A 25,160-nucleotide genomic window follows, 5' to 3' on the forward strand; every position below is an offset into this window, starting at 1 on the left:
TGTACTGGCTGTGTTCCTTGATGGGGATGACTCTTCTATGCGGGAACGCTTTGCACGGTCCTTGTGATCCAAATATTTTTCGAAATTAAATTCTTCATCAGTTGATGATGAGGGTGAAGATGTGGCAGGACGACCAAATTCTTCTTGTTCCTCCTGACTGTTCTGCAACCCTTTCATCCTTACTGCTATTTCAAACAAGGCTTCTTTTCCTTTACTTAGCTGTTGATCATCTAGAAGAATCCGATGCATTGGTCTACATAAACAGCTGCCAAAAGAATGTTATTTTGTAATAGTAGCTCCTCTCTCCGTTTCATTGATGTAGCAATGCCACTTGCAATTAACCCTCCTCTTTGGGACAGGCGAAACATCAGGTTCTTCCACTCCTTTAAGAAAATACCTGGAGTTAAGTCCTCTGCTTGTAATTTTTTAGTCATTGTAAATGGGTGCTCTAGCAATTTTTCCAGCTCAGTCACCTGATTCCACTGACTTTCATTTAGCGTCAGTTGAGGGGTAAAGCCATGTCTACAAGAAAGGTTTTCAGTTCAACCAAGCGCTGAATCATTAAGTAAGTACTGCCCCATCGTGTGGCTTGATCAATAATTGCCCCTTTTCCAGCACGTCTCTTCAAAATTGAGTCAACTTTAGGGGTTCTGGCAACAGTAGCCAATTTTCTCACCTTGCCAATCAGTGCAGCAGCATGTCCTTGCAGACTGTCTTATAGCCAGCTGTAGCGTATGCACAACACAGCGCATGTGATGAATGAAAGAACATATTGACACAGTTTCAACAAGATCATCTAAACTATCATGTTGCTGTTCATCTGAAGCAACTTCAGTTTGCTCCTCAGTTACAATACTGTGTTCCTCTATTTCAAACATTTCTGTGTCTGTGGACCCAGAATGTTGTTCTAGCTGCTGGTCACCATCATTACTCTCATTCGTTAGCTTAATAGTACTTATCATATTTGAAGCATTGTCAGTTACGACAGAAAGAACTTGCTCTTTTTTAAGTTCATAGTCTTGCAGAACCTTTTCCACCAAGACCTGGAGAAACTCACTGGTGTGATGAGCTTTGGTGTCTTTTACTGCCAATGTCTTGGTAACTATTTCATTTTTGTCACAAACAAATCGGACATTGATGGCAAAATAGTTCACTCTGTGACGTGTGCAGGCATCCATTTTACGAAACAGAAAGCGTCCCTTGAGATTTTTTTTAAGTTCTTCCTTTTGTTTAAAAGCTTCTTCGATTACTAATTTTCTAATACTCTCTCTCTCCAGAGAAACACCAAGCTTGCGGGCCATTTCCCCATTCAGACACATAAAAGCTGGTCGTGAAAATAATGAAATAGGCACACTATCCTTTACAACAAGCTCTATGATCTGTTTTTTAAATGTATCTACTGTCAATGTCACAGTAACTTTGTCACTGACAAAATATCTTGCAACTGATGGCTGCAAAGTTCTCTGCTCCTTTGTTTGGCTGGAAGAGCTGGGCACTGGTTCATTGGTTTGGATGCAGTCTTTCTCATCCACTGCTTTCAGTAGTTCTGGATGAAAGCGCTGTAAATGTCTCTTTAGATTAGAAGCTCTGGTAGGAGCATTTTTTATCTTTGCCTGAATATGCATTCATCTTGGCTTCACAGCATTTGTTTTCGTCTGGATCATTTGTCATACACTGACAGACATGTTTTCTATCTTGAGTGATGGTGAAATGTTCAAATACAGCTGATTTAATGTGATGCTTCTTTGACATTCTCAGGTTTTTAATTCTGCATTCACAATCCAAATGACAATTGTTTTTCCTAAAAACAATTGTACAAAATTATTGCCAGGTCGTACAGCTGATATAGTGGTCAGTAATACTGTTATTATTCCTCATGTACTCACAGTTAACTGATGCAAAGTTTGTTGAAAGGATAATACTTCTTACAGTCTTCCTCTTCTGAGTAGCAGGCAGCTGTGAGATGCTTGGAAGGCGCACACCTAGTATGATCTAGTCTAGAGGAGGAGCTTTACTACTAAGAATTTGCAACACATTTTCACTTTCAGTTTCATACATTGTAAGTAGGGGGGTTGGGGCAGCATGAGGTTAACCAAGTATAAGATTAGATAAGGGCAGTGGAGAACAGTGACACACAAGAAGTAAGAAATGTCTCTATCTCCAGCAGAACTGCTTATCACTGTTGTTCATAGTTTGATAGAACATATATATTTGAGTAACATTTATAAAATTCATATGAAAGTTCAATTATGAAATATTAATACATTTTTTTTTAAAGCTGGAGTCGGTACATTTCTACCGACTCCGACTCCAACCAAAACTAACTCCGACTCCACGACTCCGACTCCACAGCCCTGGTGAGCACAACCCCCATCTGTGGATGTCGGGCACTCAGACCATCCTCATGGAGTCGGTTTCTAACCATTTGTGCAGACACATGCACATTTGTGGCCTGCTGGAGGTCATTTTGCAGGGCTGTGACAGTGTTCCTCCTGTTCCTCCTTACACAAAGGCGGCGGTAGCGGTCCTGCTGCTGGGTTGTTGCCCTCCTACGGCCCCCTCCACATCTCCTGGTGTACTGATCTGTCTCCTGCTAGTGCCTCCAGCTTCTGGACACTACGCTGATAGACACAGTAAACTTTCTTGCCACAGCTTGCATTGATGTGCCATCCTGGATGAGCTGCACTACCTTAGCCACTTGTGTGGGTTGTAGAGTCCATCTCATGCTACCACGAGTGTGAAAGCACAACCAGCATTCGAAAGTGACCAAAACATCAGCCAGAAAGCATTGGTACTGACATGTGGTCTGTGGTCCCCACCTGCAGAACCACTCTTTTTATTGAGGGTGTCTTGATAATTGCCAATAATTTCCATCTGTTGTCTATTCCATTTGCACAACAGCATGTGAAATTGATTGTCAATCAGTGTTGTTTCCTAAGTGGACAGTTTGGTTTCACAGAAGTTTGATTTACTTGGAGTTAAGGCCCCGTTACATTTAGCGATGCACCAGCGATCCTGACCACGATACGACCCGTTCAGGATCGCTGGTGCATCGCTAAATGGTCGCTAGTGAACTGCCAAACAGGCAGATCTCACCATCGACGCAGCGATGCTCTGCGGTCGATACTCACCTGTCATACGCAGCGATGATGACCGTCTTCCGCCCGTGTCCATGGCTCGCTCATCGGCGCCAGCAGGAAGCCGACGACGAGAAATGGACCAGGCCGATCCCGCGCGATCAGCGATAGCCAGCGGGGGGGGGCGGTCGGAGGTGAGTGTCACATGTAGCGATATCATTACCGATATCGCTGCTGCATCACAAAATCGGTGACGCTTTAGCGATATCGCTATGTGTAAAGCCCCCTTTAGATTCTGCTTGTGTTCCCTTTATTTTTCTGAGCAGTGTATATCGGTCCTATATGTAGCTTTTTAATAGGGAATGTATATGTCTCCGTGATGTTGCAACTATCCACCCAAACCATTTTCCTTTCTTTTTGTTGTAGTATTTTAATGGCAGTGACACATTTTTCTATGTTACCTACCTTTTGTCACTCAGGTTCAGTTACAGCATCTGCTGTAACGGTTACTGTGGCATGCAACCCCTTAGTGACTAGGCCGAATTTTTCAAATCTGCCATGTGTCATTTTATGTGGCAATTAGTGATGAGCAAACATGTTCGGATAAGGCATTATCTGGGCATGCTTGGGTAGTAACTGAATGTCTTTGGCATGCTCAAAAAATATGTTTGCGTCCCCTCGCATGCATGTCTCATGGCTGTTTGATAGTCGCAACACATGCTTGGTTTACGTGTTTGGTAGCCACAAGACTTGGAGATGTGGGGACTCAAAACATATTATTTGAGCACGCCAAAGACACTCAGCACCCGAGCATGCTCAGATAACACCTTATCCCAGCACGTTCATTCATCGCTAGTAGCAATAACAATAATATTTCGCCATATCCTAGTAATTTCTTTTAGATTTTTTTTTTCTGCAGCACATTGTACTTTAATGGTAAATGTAGATTGGCATATTTTGCATTTATTTATAAAAATGTCAGAAATTTCACACAATTTTTTAAACAATTTTCAATTTTCCAACTTTGGTGAATAATTATCCCTTTAATCCAGACAGACATACCACACAAAATAGTTAATAAGTAACATTTACCACATGTGTACTTTATATCAGCACCTTCTGTAAAATGTGCTTTTATTTTGATAGGATGTGAGAAGTTTTAAAAATTTAGCAGCAATTTTTCATTTTATTTATTTATTTTTTTAAGGAAAGTTACCAAACTTATTTTTTAGGGACATATTCAGTTTTGAAGTGACTTTGGGGGTCCTAGATATTTGAAAACCCCCTAAAGTTACACCATTTTAAAAATGGCACCCCTCAACCTATTCAGTAGTGATGTCAGGCAGTTTATTAACCATTCAGGCGCTTTTCAGGAATTAATGCAAAGTGGCATAACAGGAAGGAAAACTTTTATTTTTCCCACCTAAATATTAGAGAGAGCCCCACATTCTGTTAACCATGTAGATGCCGTAATCACCATTGACAGAAGCATCTAAGGGGGTAAACGGCACCAATCAATTCCAACACTGATGGAGCAGGGTATTGGTTGTGGTGTACAGCCAATAGCTGCTGCATTTTCACCTGTCGGGGGGATGCTATTTACTTGTATCTCAGGTCAGTAAAAAAGATGTATTGGTGGTCACTAAAAGGTTTGCATAACTGAAGCCTAGAAGTAAGATTATACAGTCACTTCTTTCATACTCTTTGATATTAATCAAGACATTACAATTAGTGATGGGTTTTCCGAGGATGCTCGGGTGTTCTCCGAGTAGTTTGGTGTGCTCGGAGAGTTAGTTTGTGTCGCCTCAGCTACATGATTTGCTGCTGCTAGACAGGCTGATTACATGTGGGAATTCCTAACAAATAGGCAATCCCCACATGTATTCAGGCTGTCCAGCAGCCGCAAATCATGCAGCTGAGGCGACACAAACTAACTCTCCGAGCACACCAAACTACTCGGAGAACACCCGAGCATACTCAGGAAAACCCAAGCAACGAGTATACTCGCTCAACACTAATTACAATATGTACATCATATCTACTGATGGCACATTTACATGGTTAGCAGTATGTAATCTGTCACCAGAAATAAAAACTCTATTAACCTGCAGATATGGGGTTAATCTCCCATTTAATAACATTATTAACCTGCCCACACTTAGCAGAACGCTGTGGGGACAAAATGAACTTCATTCCATTCGGCAGCGTTCTGGTTTTTCTGGTTTCAGTCAAGGGGACAGCAGCGGCGCTAGTTCAGTCACCGCTGAGTATACAGAATGGTGGCCGTAGCCTCACCCCCGACCCTGACTGACAGCAGACCCTAATACAGAGCCAGTGTCAGTCAGGGCCAGGGATGCAGATACAGCCCGCATCGGTGCTGCCCTCATGACTGAAATCGGAATGCTGCCGGGGGAAATAAAGGTAATTTTCTCCCCCTGCAGAGGTCAGCTATGTGCAAGCGCTGGGCAGGTTAATATCTGCAGCCCAATAGCGTTTTTTCTGATGACAGGTTCCCTTTACAATAAAGATACTGGATCAAAGATTGCAAAACCAGTATCTATATGTACGGGCTATTGTTTGTACCACTTTGAATTTTTGTATTTTTGATAACACGGTACTAGACTTATCTGCATCAGGAGTTGTTGTGGTCTATGAATTATCGAACATATAGTTATTTGTCAAAAAATACATCACTTTATCTTATTTATATTGCTGTATCTTATGAACTGGCATGGACTATTTTGGATTACTGATATAATGATCCCATCTATCCCAACAGAGGTGCACATGACTTGGGCTAATTGTGTGAATCATTTTATTGGTTTCCATGGGACCCTTTCTGTATATACCATTCATACAAGTTGTGATTGTGAGGACCATCAAACTCAAGTTATGGCATTTTTTTTTATTTTTTATGACAATTACTGTAGATATTAATTTTCATATATCAGACTTTTGTGGATGGGGAACAGGCATGGCCACATGCACAGGTTGAGTATTTAAATACTGAATGTGAGGTTAAAGAAGCACTCCTCCTCCCATCAAGGTCTTTCTCCTGTTAATATATTATAATCATCACTTTATATAGCACTGTGGACTTTTAATTGCTCATTTTTGCCTTTCTACTGAGTTAATTCTTCTCTTTTCTCTGCTGTGTGTAGAAACAGGAAGTCTCTTTTCCCTACAGAATCATTCCCCTCATCAACTTGTAATCCAAAAGCTCTGTTCCTTCCCCTCTGCCAGGGACTTTTGCAGTGACCATGATTCATGCAGGGAAAATGGACCTTCTGTTTCTACATAGAGCTTAGAATGAAAAGAGAAGAATTAGCTGCGTAGAAAGGCAAAATGAGAAATTGTAAGTACACGGGGCTATATAATATGGTGACTGCAATATATTAAGAGGATAAAAACGTTGATGGGAGGAGGACTTCTTTAAATTCCACTGTCAAAGATTTGAATGAATGATTACAGCACATTGTGATTGTTTATTAACTATTGCCTGGTACAGATTCACCTGCATGTTTGTATATTTTTTTTTTCATAAAAGATACTTAAAGTGATTAATTTTTTTTTCACCCTTGTCATACAAACAAAAATCAAATTATTTCTTACCATAAGTCTGATTTTAATATTGCCTCAAAGGGGGTTCTTGTTGTCATAAATCATTTGTGGATTTTTAATGTTAAAATGCCAAAAGAAACATTGCCCGCTGCTGGCGCTCCATTGCTGACTTTTTTGCTAGTGCCTGCTTCTCTTTAACTGGGCTACAATGGTGAAGTCCCATCTACAACACTGACTGCTGCAGCCAATCACTGGCATCCGTGGTTATACAGAAATAGATGGCACAAGACTGCTGAGGCCAGTGATTGACTCTAAAAGTCAAGTGTTTGAAACAGGGGGAACGGCGGCACTGGAATAGCAGGGTCTTCAGAAGGAAGGACAGAGGTCCATCAAGTTCACACTTTCGCCTCCTGTTCGACATTCTCTATCGTTAGATTATTTATAACCCACAAGGCCATTTATTGTGTGAAAAGCATCTAGCCTGCGGATGTATTGTCTGCCATTATTACCTCTTCTTGCAGTAATGCATTCCACAGTCTGACTGCTCGAACAGTAAAGAACCCTTTACTATTTCGCTGCTGGAATCGCCCTTCCTCCACACATGTAATGAATGTCCCCTATTGCTTTGGAAGGAATAAGTCATGTATTTATACATGTGAATGAGATCGCCTCTGATGCGTCATTTTTCCAAGCTGAACAAGCCCAAGTTTTCTAACCTCTCATAGGAAAGGCCTTCCATCCCATGTATTAATCTATTTGCTCACTCTTGAACTAACTGTAACTTCCCAATATCTGTTTATAGTGTGGCGCTTAAAACTGGATCCCATATTCAGAATGTGGTAAATAATGCTTCTTTTGTTTTGCATTACACTCCTTCATGTAATAGCAGAAAGTGTAAATAATTATAGATGGGACAATAAATCTGAAGTCTGTCTTCATTGCCAAGTGAATATGCATCTACTGTATTCTTTCATTAGCCAGGTAATGCTAGGATCCCCCTCCCCTCTCATTCAGATGCTTCCCAGACCCCCTTTGGACTCTTTACTTGCTGCTCCATCAATGATGTGTCCAGCTGGATATGTGACTTGCCACAGCAGTGGCGGTGGCATGTTGCCTCAAAAGCAAGTAATTACCTGCAGCGGTCACAAATCATGAGAAGTAATGGGAGGTGCAGGCACTCAGTAAGGCTTTGTATTACTTTTTTCTTATGTTATTACTTTTAGTTGTGTAGACAACCCCTGTAACCAGGAATGTGCTTTCCATGTTATTTGATTCACTCTGGAGGCTTGTACAATAGTGATGGGGAAGCCAAACTACTAGTCCCAGAGGGACAAAACAAGGAGAAAGTGTTGAGTGACCAGATCAGTGTAGGAACATTGGTGGTTGACAAGTCAGAAGTTGGGGTTTGCCAAGAAGACTTTTGTGTTTCTCAGATGTATTATTTTTAAGATTTACTTGCTGAAGGGCAAAAGCTTTGGCTGAATTGTGGAATCTTCCCTTTGAATTGTCTGTGGACTTATTAAAGCAAAATTCTTTTCCTTATTCTGTTCTTGAGTAAAGACGTCACACAGACCACACAGCCAGCCCTTAAACCGTATACCAGTCAAATCATTTCATGCCACAGCAAGAACTTCAGGGAAAACTGGAAAACCCGCTCTCCCGCTTTGGCCAACAGCTGGTACGTACTGCAGTGATAAAAGGCAAGCACCGGTCCTGTAAAGCCTCAGTGTGTTCACTGGAACAAAGCTTCCCATAGATTTATATTTCACACACTTTGCATCTATCTGATGTTTGCCTTTTTAGCTATCGATGATGTATACTTTTGTAGTGTGTCAAGATTTCACACCTGGAAAGCAGAGTTCACACTGATACGTCCATAATTCTATGTTTATACTCCATTTCTGCAGTGCGTTCTGGTGATTCCATCTGAATCCCCCCCTAATACCAGGATCCAGACCACTCCTGATGCTGGTGCAGAGGGGTGGCCGGGATTATGGGCAGGGAAGGGGTGAATTTTAATTTTGCATTTACATACGCTTGGCTACCCGGCGTGCAACTATGCATTTTCTGGGGCTAACAGGAACACAACGGGGCAACGCAGAGCAATAAAAGTTATATATCCTGAAAGTGCTGGCCAAGCCCCATTTCAGGATACTGTTAGTATGGTACGCAAAAATCACCTGACAGATTCCCCTTAAGGCCCTTTTCATGATTCTGTGTCTATCATACAGATTGCATCTGCTGAATTGCATACAAACTCTACCCACTGCCTAAACGCACTAATTATTTTAGGCGAAGTCCAGGTGAAGAACACCTATAATCAGAGGGGTATATACACCAAATACAATACAATCAGGCCCACTGGACAAATAGAAAACTAGAAAGATGCTAGTAAGGACTAAAGAATTATGTGGAGTAACAAAATGTCATTTTTATTCATTAATAAATATGTCTGGAAACAACCAAAGATAAAACACCAAGACAAAAGACTTAAAACCATGGGAGGTGGAGGAACTCAGCAAGCATGGTATGGAAACTGGGTAGTAGATATGGCAATTCTAATAATAAAAGTATTTCTGCATCTGTTATGTAAATTAAGATACTTGTGTTTTTAAGTATATTTTTTACATGCGTCTTTGACGCTGACGTTTTTGTCTCTTTTTGGTTGATCATACTTATAATAAAGCTGCTTTGTTTTTGATACTTCCCGGTATTTGATTTTGACAAACCTTCAGTGATACAGACATGTATGGATTACATGTGGAATTTCCAGCTGTGCATCTCATTGCAAAATCAGTGCAGCAAAGCCGCACAATGCAAAGGGTGCAACTAGCAGCACATAAAATAGCAGAAATCCCCATGTTCTGGATCTCAAACCCTATCAATTTACACTGTGGATAACGTTTGTAGCATGTGCATGAGGTTTCTTAAAATCGTATTCACTTTGCTGGCACCGGAAAATACATAGGTTCTCTTTAAAAGGAAAATCCAATCATCAGGATGACGTCAGCATGTTAATCTAAAGGAATGGGTATAAAGGCTCTGCTATACTTATATAATACCTTCACTGCAGATATTGGCAGCCGGGCTGTTTAATTATTAGGGTATGTGCACACGCTGTGAATCCCGCTGCGTTTCTGCAGCGGTTTTGGCTCTGCGGAAACACAGCAGATTCTGCTGCGTTGTACAGTACCTTTATTTCCTATGGAAAAAAAAACGCAGTGCACATGCTGCGGATTTTTCCGCGCGGTTTACAATCCGCAGCATGTCAATGGTTTGGTGCAGAAACGCTGCAGTTTTACACGTCATCCATTATTAGGTGTAAAACCGCAGGCAAAACCACAGGACTTTTGTCCTGCAGATTTACCTGCGGTTTTCTCTCCAAAATCCGCACACCCAAAAAACTACGTGTGCACATAGCCTTAGAAGTTTGGATGCAATAAGCTGTGCATCAGGGCAGCCTGTGAGGTGGGATTGTGGGTAGGGTCTTCCTCTCTGCCACGGACCCTTCACTGGTGTCTGCATCATCTTACTGTTTTAAATTTCGCGCCAGCACCATCGTAACCGCTGGCAGCGCTTGTGCACATTGATCTCATGGTGGGCTTCAGGAAAATGGTGCCAGTGTTGGCCACAGTCACACATTCAGTTTGTGCTCAGTAATTTACCTCAGTATTTGTAAGCCAAAACCAGGAGTGGAACAGTCAGAGGAAAAGTACAATAAAGCACTTCTGGCTTTATCACCCACTCCTGGTTTTGGCTTACAAAGACTGATGTGAAATGCTAACCAAATACTGAACGTGTGAATATGGCCTAATTGGTTCTCTTTAACCCCTTTCCGACATTGGGCTAAATAGTACAGCATTGTCAGACTCCCTCACTTTGATGTGAGCTCCGCCACTGAGCCCACATCTTTTCCTGCACATGTTAGCTGTTTTGAACAGCTGACATGTGCCTCTAACAGCCAATGGGTGGGATCGCGATCCACCCGTGGCTGTTAAGTAGTTAAATGCCACTGTCAAACTCTGACAGCGGCATTTAACTCGTGGTTCCAGCAAGCGCGCCAGAAATCCTGCCCATTGGTGACCCCATTACGTGATTGCGGGTCACTGATGGGTTGGCATGACAATCAGAGGTCTCCAGCAGACCTCTATGGTTGTCACTGCTGGATTGCTATGAGCGCTGCCTGTGTGTAGCAGAGCTATTTGGGTTATGGCAGCTTCTAGTCTCCCATGGAGATTATTGAAGCATGCCAAAAGTAAAAATAAATAAATAATTAAAAAAATATAGAAAAATATAAAAGTTCAAATCACCCCCCTTTTGCCCCATTCAAAATAAAACAATAAAAAAATACACATATCAGGTGTCGCTGTGTTCAGAATCACCTGATCTATCAATAAAAAAAGGATTAACCTGATTGCTTAATGGCATAGCGAGAAAAAAAGTAAAAACGCCAGAATTATGTTTTTTTGGTTGCCGCAACACTGCAATAAAATGCAATAACGGGCGATCAAAAGATCATAAGTGCACCAAAATAGTATCAATAAAAACGTCAGCCGGCACGCAAAAAATAAGCCTTCACCCAACCCGAGAGATCACGAAAAATGGTGCAATTTATTTATTTATTTTTAACAAACTTTGGATTTTTTTTTCACCACTTATATAAAAAAGAACCTAGACATGTTTGGTGTCTATGAACTCGTAATGACCTCTGCAGAATCATAGTGGTAGGTCAGTTTTAGCATTTAGTGAACGTGGTTAAAAAAAAAAAAGTGGGATTGCTTTTTTTTTTTTTCTTTGCAGTTTTGTTCAAAAGTGCAGCTTGTCCTGCAAAAAACAAGCCCTCACATTGCCATATTGACAGAAAAATTAAAAAAAAAAGTTGTGGCTCTGGGACGAAGGGGAATGAGAAATGAAAATGCAAAACTGAAAATACCTCTGGAGGTTAAGCACATTCTCCACCTGGGATCTTAGACTAAAGGTACTGTCACACTTAGCGATGCACCAGCGATCCTGACCAGTGATATGACGCGGTCAGGATCGCTGGTGCATCGCTAGGTGGTCGCTAGTGAGCTGCTACACAGGCAGATCTCACCAGCGACATCGCTGGGGACGGGGGTCGCTACTTACCTGTCACACCAGGCGATCCTGCGTCCTCCCGCCCGGCTCCACGCGTCGCTCATCGTCACAGCAGGAAGCGCCGCAGGAAGCTGACGATGAGAAACAGTCCTGAACGTTCTCGTGCGATCAGCGATAACCAGCGGGTTGTAGGTATCAGACACAGCAATATCGCTGCTACGTCACAAGTTATAGTGCTATTGCTAGTGATATCTCTTTGTGTGACGCCCTTAAATCTATTTTTTTTCTTTCAATGGTCATGTTATAGCTCACGGTGTGTACTGACTCTATAGGAGTTTCCCTTTTTGTATTGAAGAAGTGAAATGAATGAACCTTTGTGCTGGGCTTCTCATGTAATATATAGTGTATACACCGTGTAATGCTGGGTCCCAGGAGAGAAGCCACTATGGGCCACGCACAATCCTTTCTGGAAGTACATGTCTCTGTGTCGTCCTGTGGCAGTGTGCGAGCTGTCAGGAGGAGATGCACCGATGTAGCCGCCCGGTGGGTGGAGGCAGCTTGTCACCCCGCTCGTGGTGTTCTTGGCACCCTTCCACAGCTCGGAACTTCTGGTACCCGGCTGGTGAGAGCTGAAAGTTGCTGTAGAACACAAGTGGCTGTGGGCCGCACGGTCTCCCCTGTGTGACGGGGTCAGCCCCGCGTGTTTCCACACTAGTTGGCCGCCTCTTCCTTCCTCTCGCTGTAAGTGGCTTTCATTTTGGTTCTGCCTCTCGTCGCCCGCGTCCCCCTCACGCTCGCTCCCTGCGGACGGGCCTCCATGTGGCCTTTATTTTTATTGTTAGTTGCTAATGCAGGAGTGCGAGTGACGACGTCATGGAGTCAGGAGCGGGGATCGTCCTCCTGCTGCTGCCCACGGTCCGTAGTGGCCTGCACGCAGCATTGTGGTGGTGCGGGCTGAGGCAGCCGACGCTCCATCCTCCTGGGCCAGCACTAGGCCACTGCTCACACCTGGCACCGCCACACGCTGCACTTCCTTGTACCCGCTGCATGGCGCGCACTTCCTCCGTGGTTTGCTATAATGATACATAGAGAGGAACTGGCATGTTGTAGTGCGTGTAAACACGTAGTAAACCCCACTCCGCACATGGGTAAGGAAGGCACCTGATGGAAACCGCATATAGGCTGCTGACATGTTCTCCCACAAGCGGTGGACACCGCGTTGTGAGCCGGGCATACCCCTACTGCACCACCACTGGTCAGCCTATATGCTGTTTCCATCTGGCCACATAGAGGTGCCTTTACCTTACAAATATTACCTATTGTCACCCCAGTGGATTCTTGTTGCACCATAGTCTTCTGGGTCAGCAAACACACTGACCACTAAGGCTGAGTGCAGACGGATTTTTCCGCGCAGAATGGAAGAAATCCGCAGGTCAAGTGACCTGCATTTTTCCTGCGGATTTCTTCCATTTTTGATGCGGTTTTCATGCGGTTTTTGTGCGGTTTTCCATCGTGGTTTTCCCCCTGCGGATTTGGTGACAGGGGAGGTGGAAAACCGCACAAAAGAAGTAACATGCTGCGGATTTTGTACCGCGGGAAAACCGCGCGGAAAAATCCGCAGCGTCTGCACAGCGTTTTTTTTTACATTGATTTACATGCTACTGTACATCACAATGCGGATATGCAACGTTTCTGCGCGGTAAAATCCGCTGCGGATCCGCTGCAAATCTGCATCGTGTGCACACAGCCTAAGTGGTATCTCGTGAGTGAATACCCATAAATCACACGGTATGTTGGCGTATTCCACATGCATACCCAACATCGATTTTCTACTATTATGGAGATTATCTACTACTTCAGATCACTCGTTACCCGTTATATTGGATACAGAAATACTGAGCAGTCGGTACTTTGATGAAGGTCCATTCTGGGACCGAAATGTTGTGTTTTGGATGGCGTTAAAACTTTTCCACAGTTCACGAAGTTGAGTGCCAAGTTTTCTTTATATAAGTAGCACTGGTGGAGACGGGCTGACCTTGAGAGACGTCTGGCTTTTTTTGTGCACCTTTATAACAATGTAAGGGCAGGGTCACATGAGCCTATAAAAAAAAAAAATTGTTGAGAATTTCTTCCAAAAAAGTGGGATGATTTTTCTTTCTCACTTGTCATCTCCATCAGGATCGACGCCGAAAAACAATGAAGGCAGCTGTAGGTTAGTATGAGACAGGGCAGGAGAATTACATTTCAAGCACCGCTGGAGCGGTGCTCTAGCCCTCTGTTACCGTATTCTGGCATACTGTAGGCATGTCCCCGATCACCTGTGTAAGGCACAGAAAAGACCTTTTATTATACTCATGGACAGCCCCGTCGCTGCTCTAAATCTGGCATCTCCCTTTTGATCGCCGTTCCCCTTCCCTGCTTCATACGGGTGACATGTCCTACATCGCCCACTCAATGGCTCCCGTCACGCTCTTGTGCAGGCGTACTTCTCTCCGTCATGCTGAGGGCAGAATAAAGCACTGTAAGACGCATGCGCTAGCTTTACCAGTGCGCTCTTTGGCCTTTTCCAGCGCATGCGCCCTACAGTGCTTTGTTCTGTCCTCAGCATGACGGCGAGAAGTACGCCTGCACAAGAGCGTGACGGGAGACATTGCGTGGGCGATGTAGGACACATCACCTGTATGAAGCACGGAAGGAGGATGGCGATCATAAGAAGGGAGGAGATGCCAGATCAAGACCAGCGTCTCCCAAGGGACCGGACCTCTCCCTCTGTAGTCTTTTTTGTGCTTTGCATAGGGGGATTGGGGGCTTGTATACAGCATACTACAATGCTGTAACAGGGGGCTTAAAAGTGGTGGCATTATTTTATTTTTGGAAAACCCGGTGACAGGTTCTCTTTAATTTACAAGACCATTTACAGTTTCCTTTATTACAAAATTGCAATGTACCTGTAAAAAGCGGAGGCTATACTGTGGCTCTATGCGGCATCCAATTTTTTTCATACACTCATAGACTTGAATGGGTGAGTCTCCTCCCATTTATGGAAGAAACTAGTGCATGCTGTGGTTTTCTTTTTTTCCACATACACATTTTGTCACAAATCAAGAGGAAAGAGCACACCAATCTATAACCATAACATGTATAATTTATTGAAACATTTATGCACAAAAGAAAATCAGTTAAAAACCAAGAACAAAAATAACCCATGAGGCCTGATGCCAAAAGAATGCGTTACAGAAATACTACAATAATAATGTAATATTGGATCCATGGAAAAAAATGGGACTTAATGTATTGTATATAATAACAAAACAAAAAGAACCAACTTAAAGTATGTGATCTCTGCAAGATCTATTGGTGATCCAGAACAAATATGTCACAAATCTGCCACAATAAAGTGCAAGAAGTTTAGAATATAGATGATATATTACATTAAATAAATCAATCCCATCAGTATCCCTGCCCCATGAATAACATTGGTTCGAGTGCTGTCAAGGATATCACTCAGACCAAAAATGTGGTTGTGTGAACGAGCCGTAACAATAGGATTTCTTTTTTTTGCATTTTATTAGTGTATTTTTTCCTTTCTAATTTGTAACATAATGGAGCTGGAAAATATTCTGTTTTATTTCCGGTGGTCAGCTGACGAGTCGGACTTGTCGTGTACCTTTCATCCTTTATTGCATTTCCTCAGTTATATATAATCACTGAATAATCCCATAATGACTCTGAGCCCAGCAGTGATGTGGGATTTCTTTCTGTTATGCTTACCACTTTCCCTTTGGATTGTTTGTGCAGTCAGCATCTGAGTAATCTAATAGCCTCCCAAGGCCGTGGACGTGACTTGGTTATTCCAATTCTTTCTTTAAATTTACAATTGCAACTAATGCTTGTAGCACTAAAAATACGGCTCCTGCAAAAAAGCCATATTACGTCAGAGAACAATCACATTTCATTCTTGGAAATCAAGGAAACCATTCCATGGGTCATGTGATTAAGCCTATTAGTCCTGGTAACACACAAATGGCATGATTGTTATGATTATTGACTTAAAGGGGTATTCCCACCTCCAAGATCCTATCCCAATATGTAGTAGGTGTAGTAATAATATATTAGCAAACTAGAAATGTAGTATAGTTCTTCTGATTCATTATGCCTCTTTCCTCATGTGCAGGACATCAGATGTATCAACCTTAAAATTAACTTTTTGTGGGAAAACCCCTTTAAGGCTAGTTTCACACTAGCGTTTATTCCACGCAGCGCACGGCGCCGCTAAGCCCCGCCCCCTGCCGGCTCCCTGCCCACCCCATCCGGTCATCGCCGCCTACTATCGCACATGGACGCTTGCGATCTGCGCACCCTATCTTTAGCATAGGGTGCGCAGATCGTGCGCTGGCCGTGCGCTGCGCACTTTTGAAGGTGCGCAGTGCGCGCCGAAATGCAACATGCTGCGTTCGGCGCGCATGGGCGCACCTTCAAAAGTGCGCAGCGCGCCAAAATCCTACTAGCACACGGCCAGCGCACGATCTGCGCACCCTATGCTAAAGATAGGGTGCGCAGATCACAAGCATCCTTGTGCGATAGTAGGCGGCGATGACCGGATGGGGCGGGCAGGGAGCCGGCAGGGGGCGGGGCTTAGTGGTGCCGTGCGCTGCGTGGAATAAACGCTAGTGTGAAACTAGCCTTAGGCTATGGGCCCACGTAGCGTTTTAAAAAGCACAATGAAAACCAGATTCCTTCCCAGAAATCGCGCGTTTTTTTTCCACGCGATTTCACCGCGGTTCTGTTCGATTTTGCCGCGATTTTCTCAAGCACTGTCCAAGCGATTTGAAGCATTGCTTGGAAAGTGATTGACAGGTTGGTCACACTCGTCAAACATAGTGTTTGACAAGTGTGACCAGGTTTTTACTATTGAGGCTGCCTATGCGGCATCAATAGTAAAAGATAAAATGTTAAAAATGATAAAAAAAATTAAAAATCGGGGTATATTTACCTTCCGACGTCCCACGCTGCCATCCTGGGCCTCAGCGTTCCCAGCGATGCCTTGCAAGGCCTGTGATGATGTTGGTCTTGCGTTACTATAGCGATGAGTCACGCGAGACTACGTCTTCACAGGACCTTTCCGCAAGGCATTACTGGGAACGCTGAGGCCCGGGAATGCAGCGCGGGACGTCGGAAGGTAAATATACCCCGATTTTTTTCATTTTTTATTCTTTTTTTACAGGGGTATGGTACCCAGGGCCTGGAGGACAGTCTCCTCTCCTCCACACCGTGGGTACCAACCGCACATGAGACGCTTAACTTCCCGCATGGTGGGCATAGCCACATGCGGGAAGTAAGCGATTCTCATGCATTCCTATGGGTGCGGAATCGCGGCAATTCTTTGCGATTCCGCACAAAAGAATGATCATGCTGCGATTTTTTTTTTTTCCGCGATGCGATTCCGCCGCGGAAAAAAGCGCAGCATTAGCACAGCATGTGCGGAATGCCATAGGAATGCATGGGGTGCGTCATGTACAAGATTTTTAAACATTTTCGCAGCGTTTTCGCACCGAAAATCGCGGCAAAAACACTTAAAATCGCATCGTGGGCATACAGCCTTAATCAGGTTTTTGTGTTAAACATTTTTTTTTAATTGGACATTTTTTCTATATAATTATTTATATTAAAAGTATTTTTTATTTTAACTTTGTGTTCATTCAGGATATCCATAGATACCGTATTTTGCGGATTATAAGACGCACTTTTTTCCCCTCAAATTTGGTGAGAAAATGGGGGTGCGTCTTATAATGCGTATATACCTTACGCATACCGTTGCTGCAGGCTGGGATGAGGGGGGTGTCTGGCGGTGCTACCGGGGGTGTCAGGCGGTGCTGCCCAGTGCTGCTGCGGGTGTCTCCAGTGCTACCGGGGCTCTGGCGACATATTGTGAAAGGCCAGAGCCCCGGTAGTTCCATGGTATCCTGTGCGGTGGACTCTGGGAAAATGGGCGCCGGGGTGGTGCATGCGCAGATGGAGATCTCGGCACCAGGATCTCAGGAGATTAGATTTCAGCTCTGAAATCTCATCTCCCGAGATCTTGGTGCCGAGATATCCATCTGCGCCGCCTCCGGCGGCCATTTTCCTGGAGTCCACCGCACAAGAAACCATGGAACTGCCGGGGCTCTGGCCTTTCACAAATTGTTGGCAGAGCCCCGGCAGCATCGGTGACACCCACAGCAGCAGTGCCGGACACCCCCAAGCACCACCAGGTACCCGCAGCATCGGAGACACACAGCAGCATCGGGCAGCAGCGCCGGACACCCACAGCAGCACCAGACACCCGCACTGGCGTGACGCACATTGGAAGACCCACTCCTGCCTAGTCCAGCAGCGACCCAGGGACCCTGCTTCACCACAGCCACCACCCCCGGTAAGCAATAAGACGTGTGGATTATAAGAAGCATCACCATTTTATTAGAAAAAAAAAATTCCTATTTTTCTCCTCAACATTTGGGGTGCGTCATATAATCCAGAGCGTCTTATAATCTGAAAAATACGGTACATTAGCCACAGTGGACAGACTCTTAAGGCCCCTTTACATTTAGCGATGCACCAGCAATCCCGACAACGATACGACCCGGTCAGGATCGCTGGTGCATCGCTAAATGGTCGCTAGTGAGCTGCCACACAGGTAGATCTCACAGCGATACAGCGGTCATTACTTACCTGTCAGACGCGGCGATCCTCACGTCCTCCCGTCCACGCATCGCTCGTCGGCGCCAGCAGGAAGCGCTCGACGAGAAATGGAGCCGCGCGATCAACGACAGACAGCGGGGGAGCCGGTCGGAGGTATCACACATAGTGATATCGCTGCTGCGTCACCAAATCGGTGATGCTTTAGCGATATTGCTAGCGATATCGCTATGTGTAAAAACCCCCTTTAGCCTATTTTTGGTATTGAAGCATCTAATGAGCATGTGACACGGTTATTGTGAAGGGAGGGGGAGCTGTGACGTTGGCCTATTGTGATTGGTGGATCCTGTGTTATCAGCGGTGTATAGTGGTGTGACCTGTCATTGTAATTCAGCCTCTAATGATAAGAACACTCTTGGAAAGGGCAGGAAGTACGAGTCTGAAAAAGCCTCAGTGGACAGGGTGGTAATTGCAAGATACAAATTTTGTTCTTTAATCAGTTCATGACTATGATATCTATTTGTACCTTAAGGGGGGTTTACACATAGCGATATCGCTAGCAATATCGCTAAAGCATCACCGATTTGGTGACGCAGCAGCGATATCGCTATGTGTGATACCTCCGACCGGCTCCCCCGCTGTCTGTCGCTGATCGTGCAGTTCCGTTTCTCGTCGGGCGCTTCCTGCTGGCGCCGACGAGCAACGCGTGGACGCGGGCGGGAGGACGTCAGGATCGCCGCGTCTGACAGGTGAGTATCGACCGCAGTATCGCTGTGAGATCTGCCTGTTTGGCAGCTCACTAGCGACCATTTAGCGATGCACCAGCGATCCTGACCGGGTCGTATTGTGGTTGGGATCGCTGGTGCATCGCTAAATGTAAAGGGGCCTTTAGGTTTAAAGAGCTTTAAAAAAATCATGCAGATATTCAATTCATTTTTGCATTTTTTTCATGATACATTGGGTATAATATTTGTTATTTTTATGCTTTTATTTTTTGCCGATGTTGTAGAAAATTTAACGGGAATGTGTGGTTTACGTTTTTTTTATAACCACTAAAATATACATTTTAAATATTTTTCTGCCTTCTTTAACAATTATTTTTATAAGCCGGATACATTTTTTTTTTTTTGATGGGTTGACGCTAGTAACAGCGTTTTTGACAGGCAGTGACTTTTTTGTATATTTCTTTCTTCCTATTTATTTATTGATTGCTAATTTATTTCACATATTGTACCCACCATAAGGTCATAACAGACCTTTGTGGGGACCCTTCAGTATTGAAATACTTTTTCATCTGCTTTTTACTGTAACTGGGGGTTGGTTTGTTAGCCCCGGTGAAAGGAGAAATTCAGCCTTCTGGTTGCATAGCAGAATCTATTGGGTCTTCTAAAATCCAGCAGCTCCCTTCCCATACCCAGCGATCACATGGCTGATGGGTCCAGAGGAGAAACGCCGCAAGCACTTCCTCCTTTTATTGTATACAAAGTGCTTGTTTATTCAGTGATTAGGAAGGCAGACAAAGTAATAAACCATCTCTGCCTTCTCTATGGGGCCTTAAGGTACTGTCACACTTATTGATGCACCAGCGATCCCGACAACGATACGACCCGGTCAGGATCGCTGGTGCATCACTAAGTGATCGCTAGTGAGCTGCCAAACAGGCAGATCTCACCAGCGACATAGCAGCGGTCGCTACTTACCTGTCAGACGAGGCGATGAAGACGTCCTCCCGCCCGCGTCCACGCATCGCTCGTCGCCACAGCAGGAAGCTGACGACGAGAAACGGCCCAGGCCCTTCTCGCGCGATCAGCGATAACCAGCGGGGGAGCCGGTCGGAGGCAAGTATCAGACATAGCGATATCGCTAACAATATCGCTGCTACGTCACAAAACCAGTGACGTTATAGTGATATTGCTAGCGATATCGCTTAGTGTGACGCAGGGCTGTGGAGTCGGTAAGCCAAACCTGAGACTCCGACTCCTCAATTTCCCTTACACCGACTCAGACTCCCACATATATTGCTTATATTTAAGTGAAAAATTTATTGTAGTACAATGTGAACATCAGACATTTAATCATTTCTATAATCCAATAATCAAGATATTTAGATAGAACATAATATCTATTTATTGGAATACAACTTTAGAACACAAAAAACTGTAATAAATTGTAAATATGTAATACACTGTATACATGTATACGGTACAGACCAAAGTTTGGACACACCTCATTCAAAAGTGTTTTCTTTTATTTTCATGACTATGAAAATTGTAGATTCATTCTGAAGGCATCAAAACAATGAATTAACACATGTGGAATTATATAATTAAAGTGTGAAACAACTGAAAATATGTCTTATATTCTAGATTCTTCAAAGTAGCCACCTTTTGCTTTGATTACTGCTTTGCACACTCTTGGCATTCTCTTGATGAGCTTCAAGAGGTAGTCACCGGAAATGGTCTTCCAACAGCCTTGAAGGAGTTCCCAGAGATGCTTAGCACTTGTTGGCCCTTTTGCCTTCACTCTGCGGTCCAGCTCACCCCAAACCATCTCGATTGGGTTCAGGTCTGGTGACTGTGGAGGCCAGGTCATCTGGCGTAGCACCCCATCACTCTCCTTCTTGGTCAAATAGCCCTTACACAGCCTGGAGGTGTGTTTGAGGCCATTGTCCTGTTGAAAAATAAATGATGGTCCAACTAAACACAAACCGGATGGAATAGCATGCCGCTGCAAGATGCTGTGGTAGCCATGCTGGTTCAGTATGCCTTCAATTTTGAATAAATCCCCAACAGTGTCACCAGCAAAGCACCCCACACCATCACACCTCCTCCTCCATGCTTCACTGTGGGAACCAGGCATGTAGAGTCCATCCGTTCACCTTTTCTGTGTCGCACAAAGACATGGTGGTTGGAACCAAAGATCTCAAATTTGGACTCATCAGACCAAAGCACAGATTTCCACTGGTCTAATGTCCATTCCTTGTGTTCTTTAGCCCCAACAAGTCTCTTCTGCTTGTGGCCTGTCCTTAGCAGTGGTTTCCTAGCAGCTATTTTACCATGAAGGCTTGCTGCACAAAGTCTCCTCTTAACAGTTGTTGTAGAGATGTGTCTGCTGCTTGAACTCTGTGTGGCATTGACCTGGTCTCTATTCTGAGCTGCTGTTAACCTGCGATTTCTGAGGCTGGTGACTAGGATGAACTTATCCTCCGCAGCAGAGGTGACTCTTGGTCTTCCTTTCCTGGGGCGGTCCTCATGTGAGCCAGTTTCTTTTGTAGTGCTTGATGGTTTTTGCCAATGCACTTGGGGACACTTTCAAAGTTTTCCCAATCCTTTGGACTGACTAACCTTCATTTCTTAAAGTAATGATGGCCACTCGTTTTTCTTTACTCAGCTGCTTTTTTCTTGCCATAATACAAATTCTAACAGTCTCTTCAGTAGGACTATCACCTGTGTATCCACCAGACTTCTGCACAACACAACTGATGGCCCCAACCTCATTTATAAGGCAAGAAATCCCACTTATTAAACCTGACAGGGCACACCTGTGAAGTGAAAACCATTTCCGGTGACTACCTCTTGAAGCTCATCAAGAGAATGCCAAGAGTGTGCAAAGCAGAAGTCAAAGCAAAAGGTGGCTACTTTGAAGAACCTAGAATATAAGACATACAGTATTTTCAGTTGCTTCACACTTTTTTGTTAATTATATAATTCCACACGTGATATATATACACACACACACACTATGACTTATCTCGGCTAAGATAAAGCCTAGATCCTCAGGCTACATTCACACTATGGGCGTAGCCAGATGTGGTGATGAATGCAGTCTATTTATTCCAACTATCAGTTGATGTTGATGTTACTGAAGACGAGCAATGCCTGTCCTGGACGTCCTTTTGGGCAGCTATGAGGTGTCCCTGACTGGTGCTAAAAAAAAAGGAGTGTTAGTCTGTGTGCTATCCGGCTTTCATTCTTTTTGGTACAGATATGATATGGATAGATAGAAATGGATATATAGAGCAGATTTCTAATCTGCTTTTGCTATTGAAAACATTATCTATGAGCTCAAAAACCATTCAGGTGATGCGGTTTTTTAAAAAGCTGATCTGCTTTTGTAACTGAAAAACGTATCCTCAAAAAACGCAGGAAAAGCGCTGTGTGTGAATGTAGCCTTAGATCAGGAATAGAACAGTCATTTATAGGACATTTCATAACTTTCCCAAATTCCTATGAAAAAATATTCAGCATATTCTGCATTGAACTACTGTACCCAATTTATTATATATTTTAGGAGTCGGAGTCGGTCCATTTTATTCCGACTCCACCAAAATGAGCACCGACTCCGATTCCGACTCCACAGCCCTGGTGTGACGGGCCCTTTAGGCTATGTCTGACTATTGGGTTCAGCTTCTCTGCTACGTGGTGAGGTTTTAGAATGTGGACCATGTGCATGTTTATAGTCTAGTTAGGTTTGATGCATATTCATAGCAGGTCTCTAAATGTTCCAGTTTTATCCCTGGCACAACTTTTCATTTGTTAGGGACTGCACCTTCACAGAGAATGCAACAAACATTTGTCATCTCTGTTTCTAAAGGGAGGGATTTTCCTTTACTGCAAGTGTTAAAACAACGCTGTAGCCAGAAACATGCTACTGTCGGCCAGGTGTCTCCCCCAGTTTTTCATATAGATTTTAAGGGTCTCTTCCAATAAAAAAAATAATACAATATGAACTGGAAGAAAAGATGGAGAAAATATATAGGTCTATGTGTATTATTATTTTTTTTTACTATTGCTTGTGTGTTATCCTTTCTTTACTGTTGTATAGCATAAGATAACAAGAGACGGTAGTGTAAGAGAGAAAAGAATTATCTAAAAGTTTAAAATGTTATTTAGTTGTTTTTTTTTTTTTTTTACAGAACTGGTTATAAAACAAAAAGGTCTGGAAAAGAATAGGCAGAAATTGGTTCTGCAGCAGTTTGCCATTCACTTTATGTATGCTACTAATTGATTGTTATGGTTTCTTGCAAGATATTTCAGTAAGTTCCTATTTCCAAGCAGCTTGGTGAACTTTATCCTGCCTTCTAACGGAACATATCTGCAGTTTCATATAGTAGATCAGCCTTAATGCGTGAGTGACAGGAAGAACCTTTAGAATTTTTCATTTTTATGACTTAATAAATCCATTCCACACAAATCTGACCTATTTACCAAACCTGCATTATCATGGTCTTTATGTACAGTCGGTGTGGGTCAGAACTATGGGTGTATCTTTCATTTATTTTTATTGGCACTTGTCAATCTTTTGCTTCATACTGTTTGACTTCTTGTGGTAGACAACCTGGAGTAAATAAGTGAAAATTACAGATTCTGTGATGGTTCTGGGTTTGGTTGTGTAGTATACTTAAACATTTTCTTTTTATTTTCTCGTATGTTTTAGAAAGAAGACACAGTTCGATGTGCAAACCTTTCCCCTCTCCAGCTTCTCCTTCCAACACACGAGCATCAATTGTACAGATGAAAACAAAATCCTGTATCAGCAGCCATAACCCTGTCAACAGTAACTCAAAGCCATTCAAAGCGCCCAAAGACAATCTACTTACCTCCAACAACAAACAACACACGGTGTTCTCTTCAAAGGTGTCAAGAGACAAACCATGGTATGTAATGGAAATGAAGATGAATGATAACGATGGTTGCATTTCTGAATTTTGGTGGAATCTGTATAAGGGTTCAATGAACAGGACTGTGGCACTGATGCTTTGTATTCTTGGGATCCTGCTATCCATCTGCAAGGAGTTGGCATGTTATCATGGTTTTCATGGGCTTTCTCCAGGTACTCCAGTTTCCTCCTACATTCCAAATTTATACTAACTAGCTTGGCCCTTGCGAAATTTTCGCACATTGGTCGTTGGGGGCTCAGGCAATTTCAGAAAAAGCAAGCTGGTCAAATGTAAATGTATTTCATGAGCTGATGATCACAGACCGGTATTTATATATGTAGATTGGTAATACAATAAATTGTTTTTAGAAGTAGAGGCCAAAAAATGTTTTCCGGTTGAGGTGCCACCTGCAGGTCATTGTGTCTTTCTGCAGGTTTATGAAAATGAATATTGAAACTGTATTTAGTGATAAAATCGTCAATGTGTAGTTTGTTTGGCTGTTTTTTTGCTGAAGGGAGAAAATTTATCTTTCAAATAGTGTATCGTGTGTGTGTGTGTGGCGAAAAAGCAGTGCATGTTTACAAATGTGTTGGTAGTGTGCTTTGGGGTACTGTGGTGCCACCTGCAGGGCATTTTTCCTTACTGCAGGTTTATGAAAATTAATGTTAATGTTTAAACTGAATTTTGTGATTAAATCATGGATGTGTGGTTTGTTTGGCTATTTTCTTGCTGAAGAGGGCAAGCTTACCTTTCAAATGGTGTATCATTTGTGTGTGTGGGTTCAGTATGAACGGGGATACAAAGGACTCCCCAAAAAACAGTGTTTAGAAATAATAGAATAGATTGCAGCCATCAAACACATGCAACGGCAATTTCCTACTTGTATAGCGCCATCATATTCCACGGCACTCTACAGAAATTATCATTGCAGTCCCCATTGTTGCTCACAATTTAGATCCCTTATCAGTTTCTCTTTGGACTGTGGAGAAGCACACCTTCCACACACACTGCACAGCTCTCCTGTCCTAAAAAATAAACCAGCTAATGGAGTGTGTGACCAGATGACTCCACCAGCCTCCTTCAAATGAAAAATGCTACACATGGGAAAGACT

General features: G+C 43.4%; 1 protein-coding gene across 9 annotated transcripts in view; it reads left to right on the plus strand.

Annotated features, from left to right (window-relative positions):
- ATXN7L1 (ataxin 7 like 1) overlaps window positions 1–25,160 on the plus strand; it is a 180,944-nt gene that overhangs the window by 99,289 nt on the left and 56,495 nt on the right. For 7 of the 9 annotated variants that reach the window (XM_073573597.1, XM_073573598.1, XM_073573595.1 and 4 more), the window contains one exon: window positions 23,826–24,045. In XM_073573597.1, the coding sequence (XP_073429698.1) occupies window positions 23,826–24,045 (220 nt within the window). Of the gene's footprint in view, window positions 1–12,303; window positions 12,456–23,323; window positions 23,425–23,825; window positions 24,046–25,160 lie in introns of those variants that run through there. The other 2 variants (XM_073573600.1, XM_073573602.1) reach the window with 2 other exon arrangements.

This window comes from Dendrobates tinctorius, unplaced genomic scaffold (genome assembly GCF_039654945.1).
Source record: "Dendrobates tinctorius isolate UK_male_01 unplaced genomic scaffold, ASM3965494v1 ptg000035l, whole genome shotgun sequence".
Classification (NCBI taxonomy): Eukaryota; Metazoa; Chordata; class Amphibia; order Anura; family Dendrobatidae; genus Dendrobates; species Dendrobates tinctorius.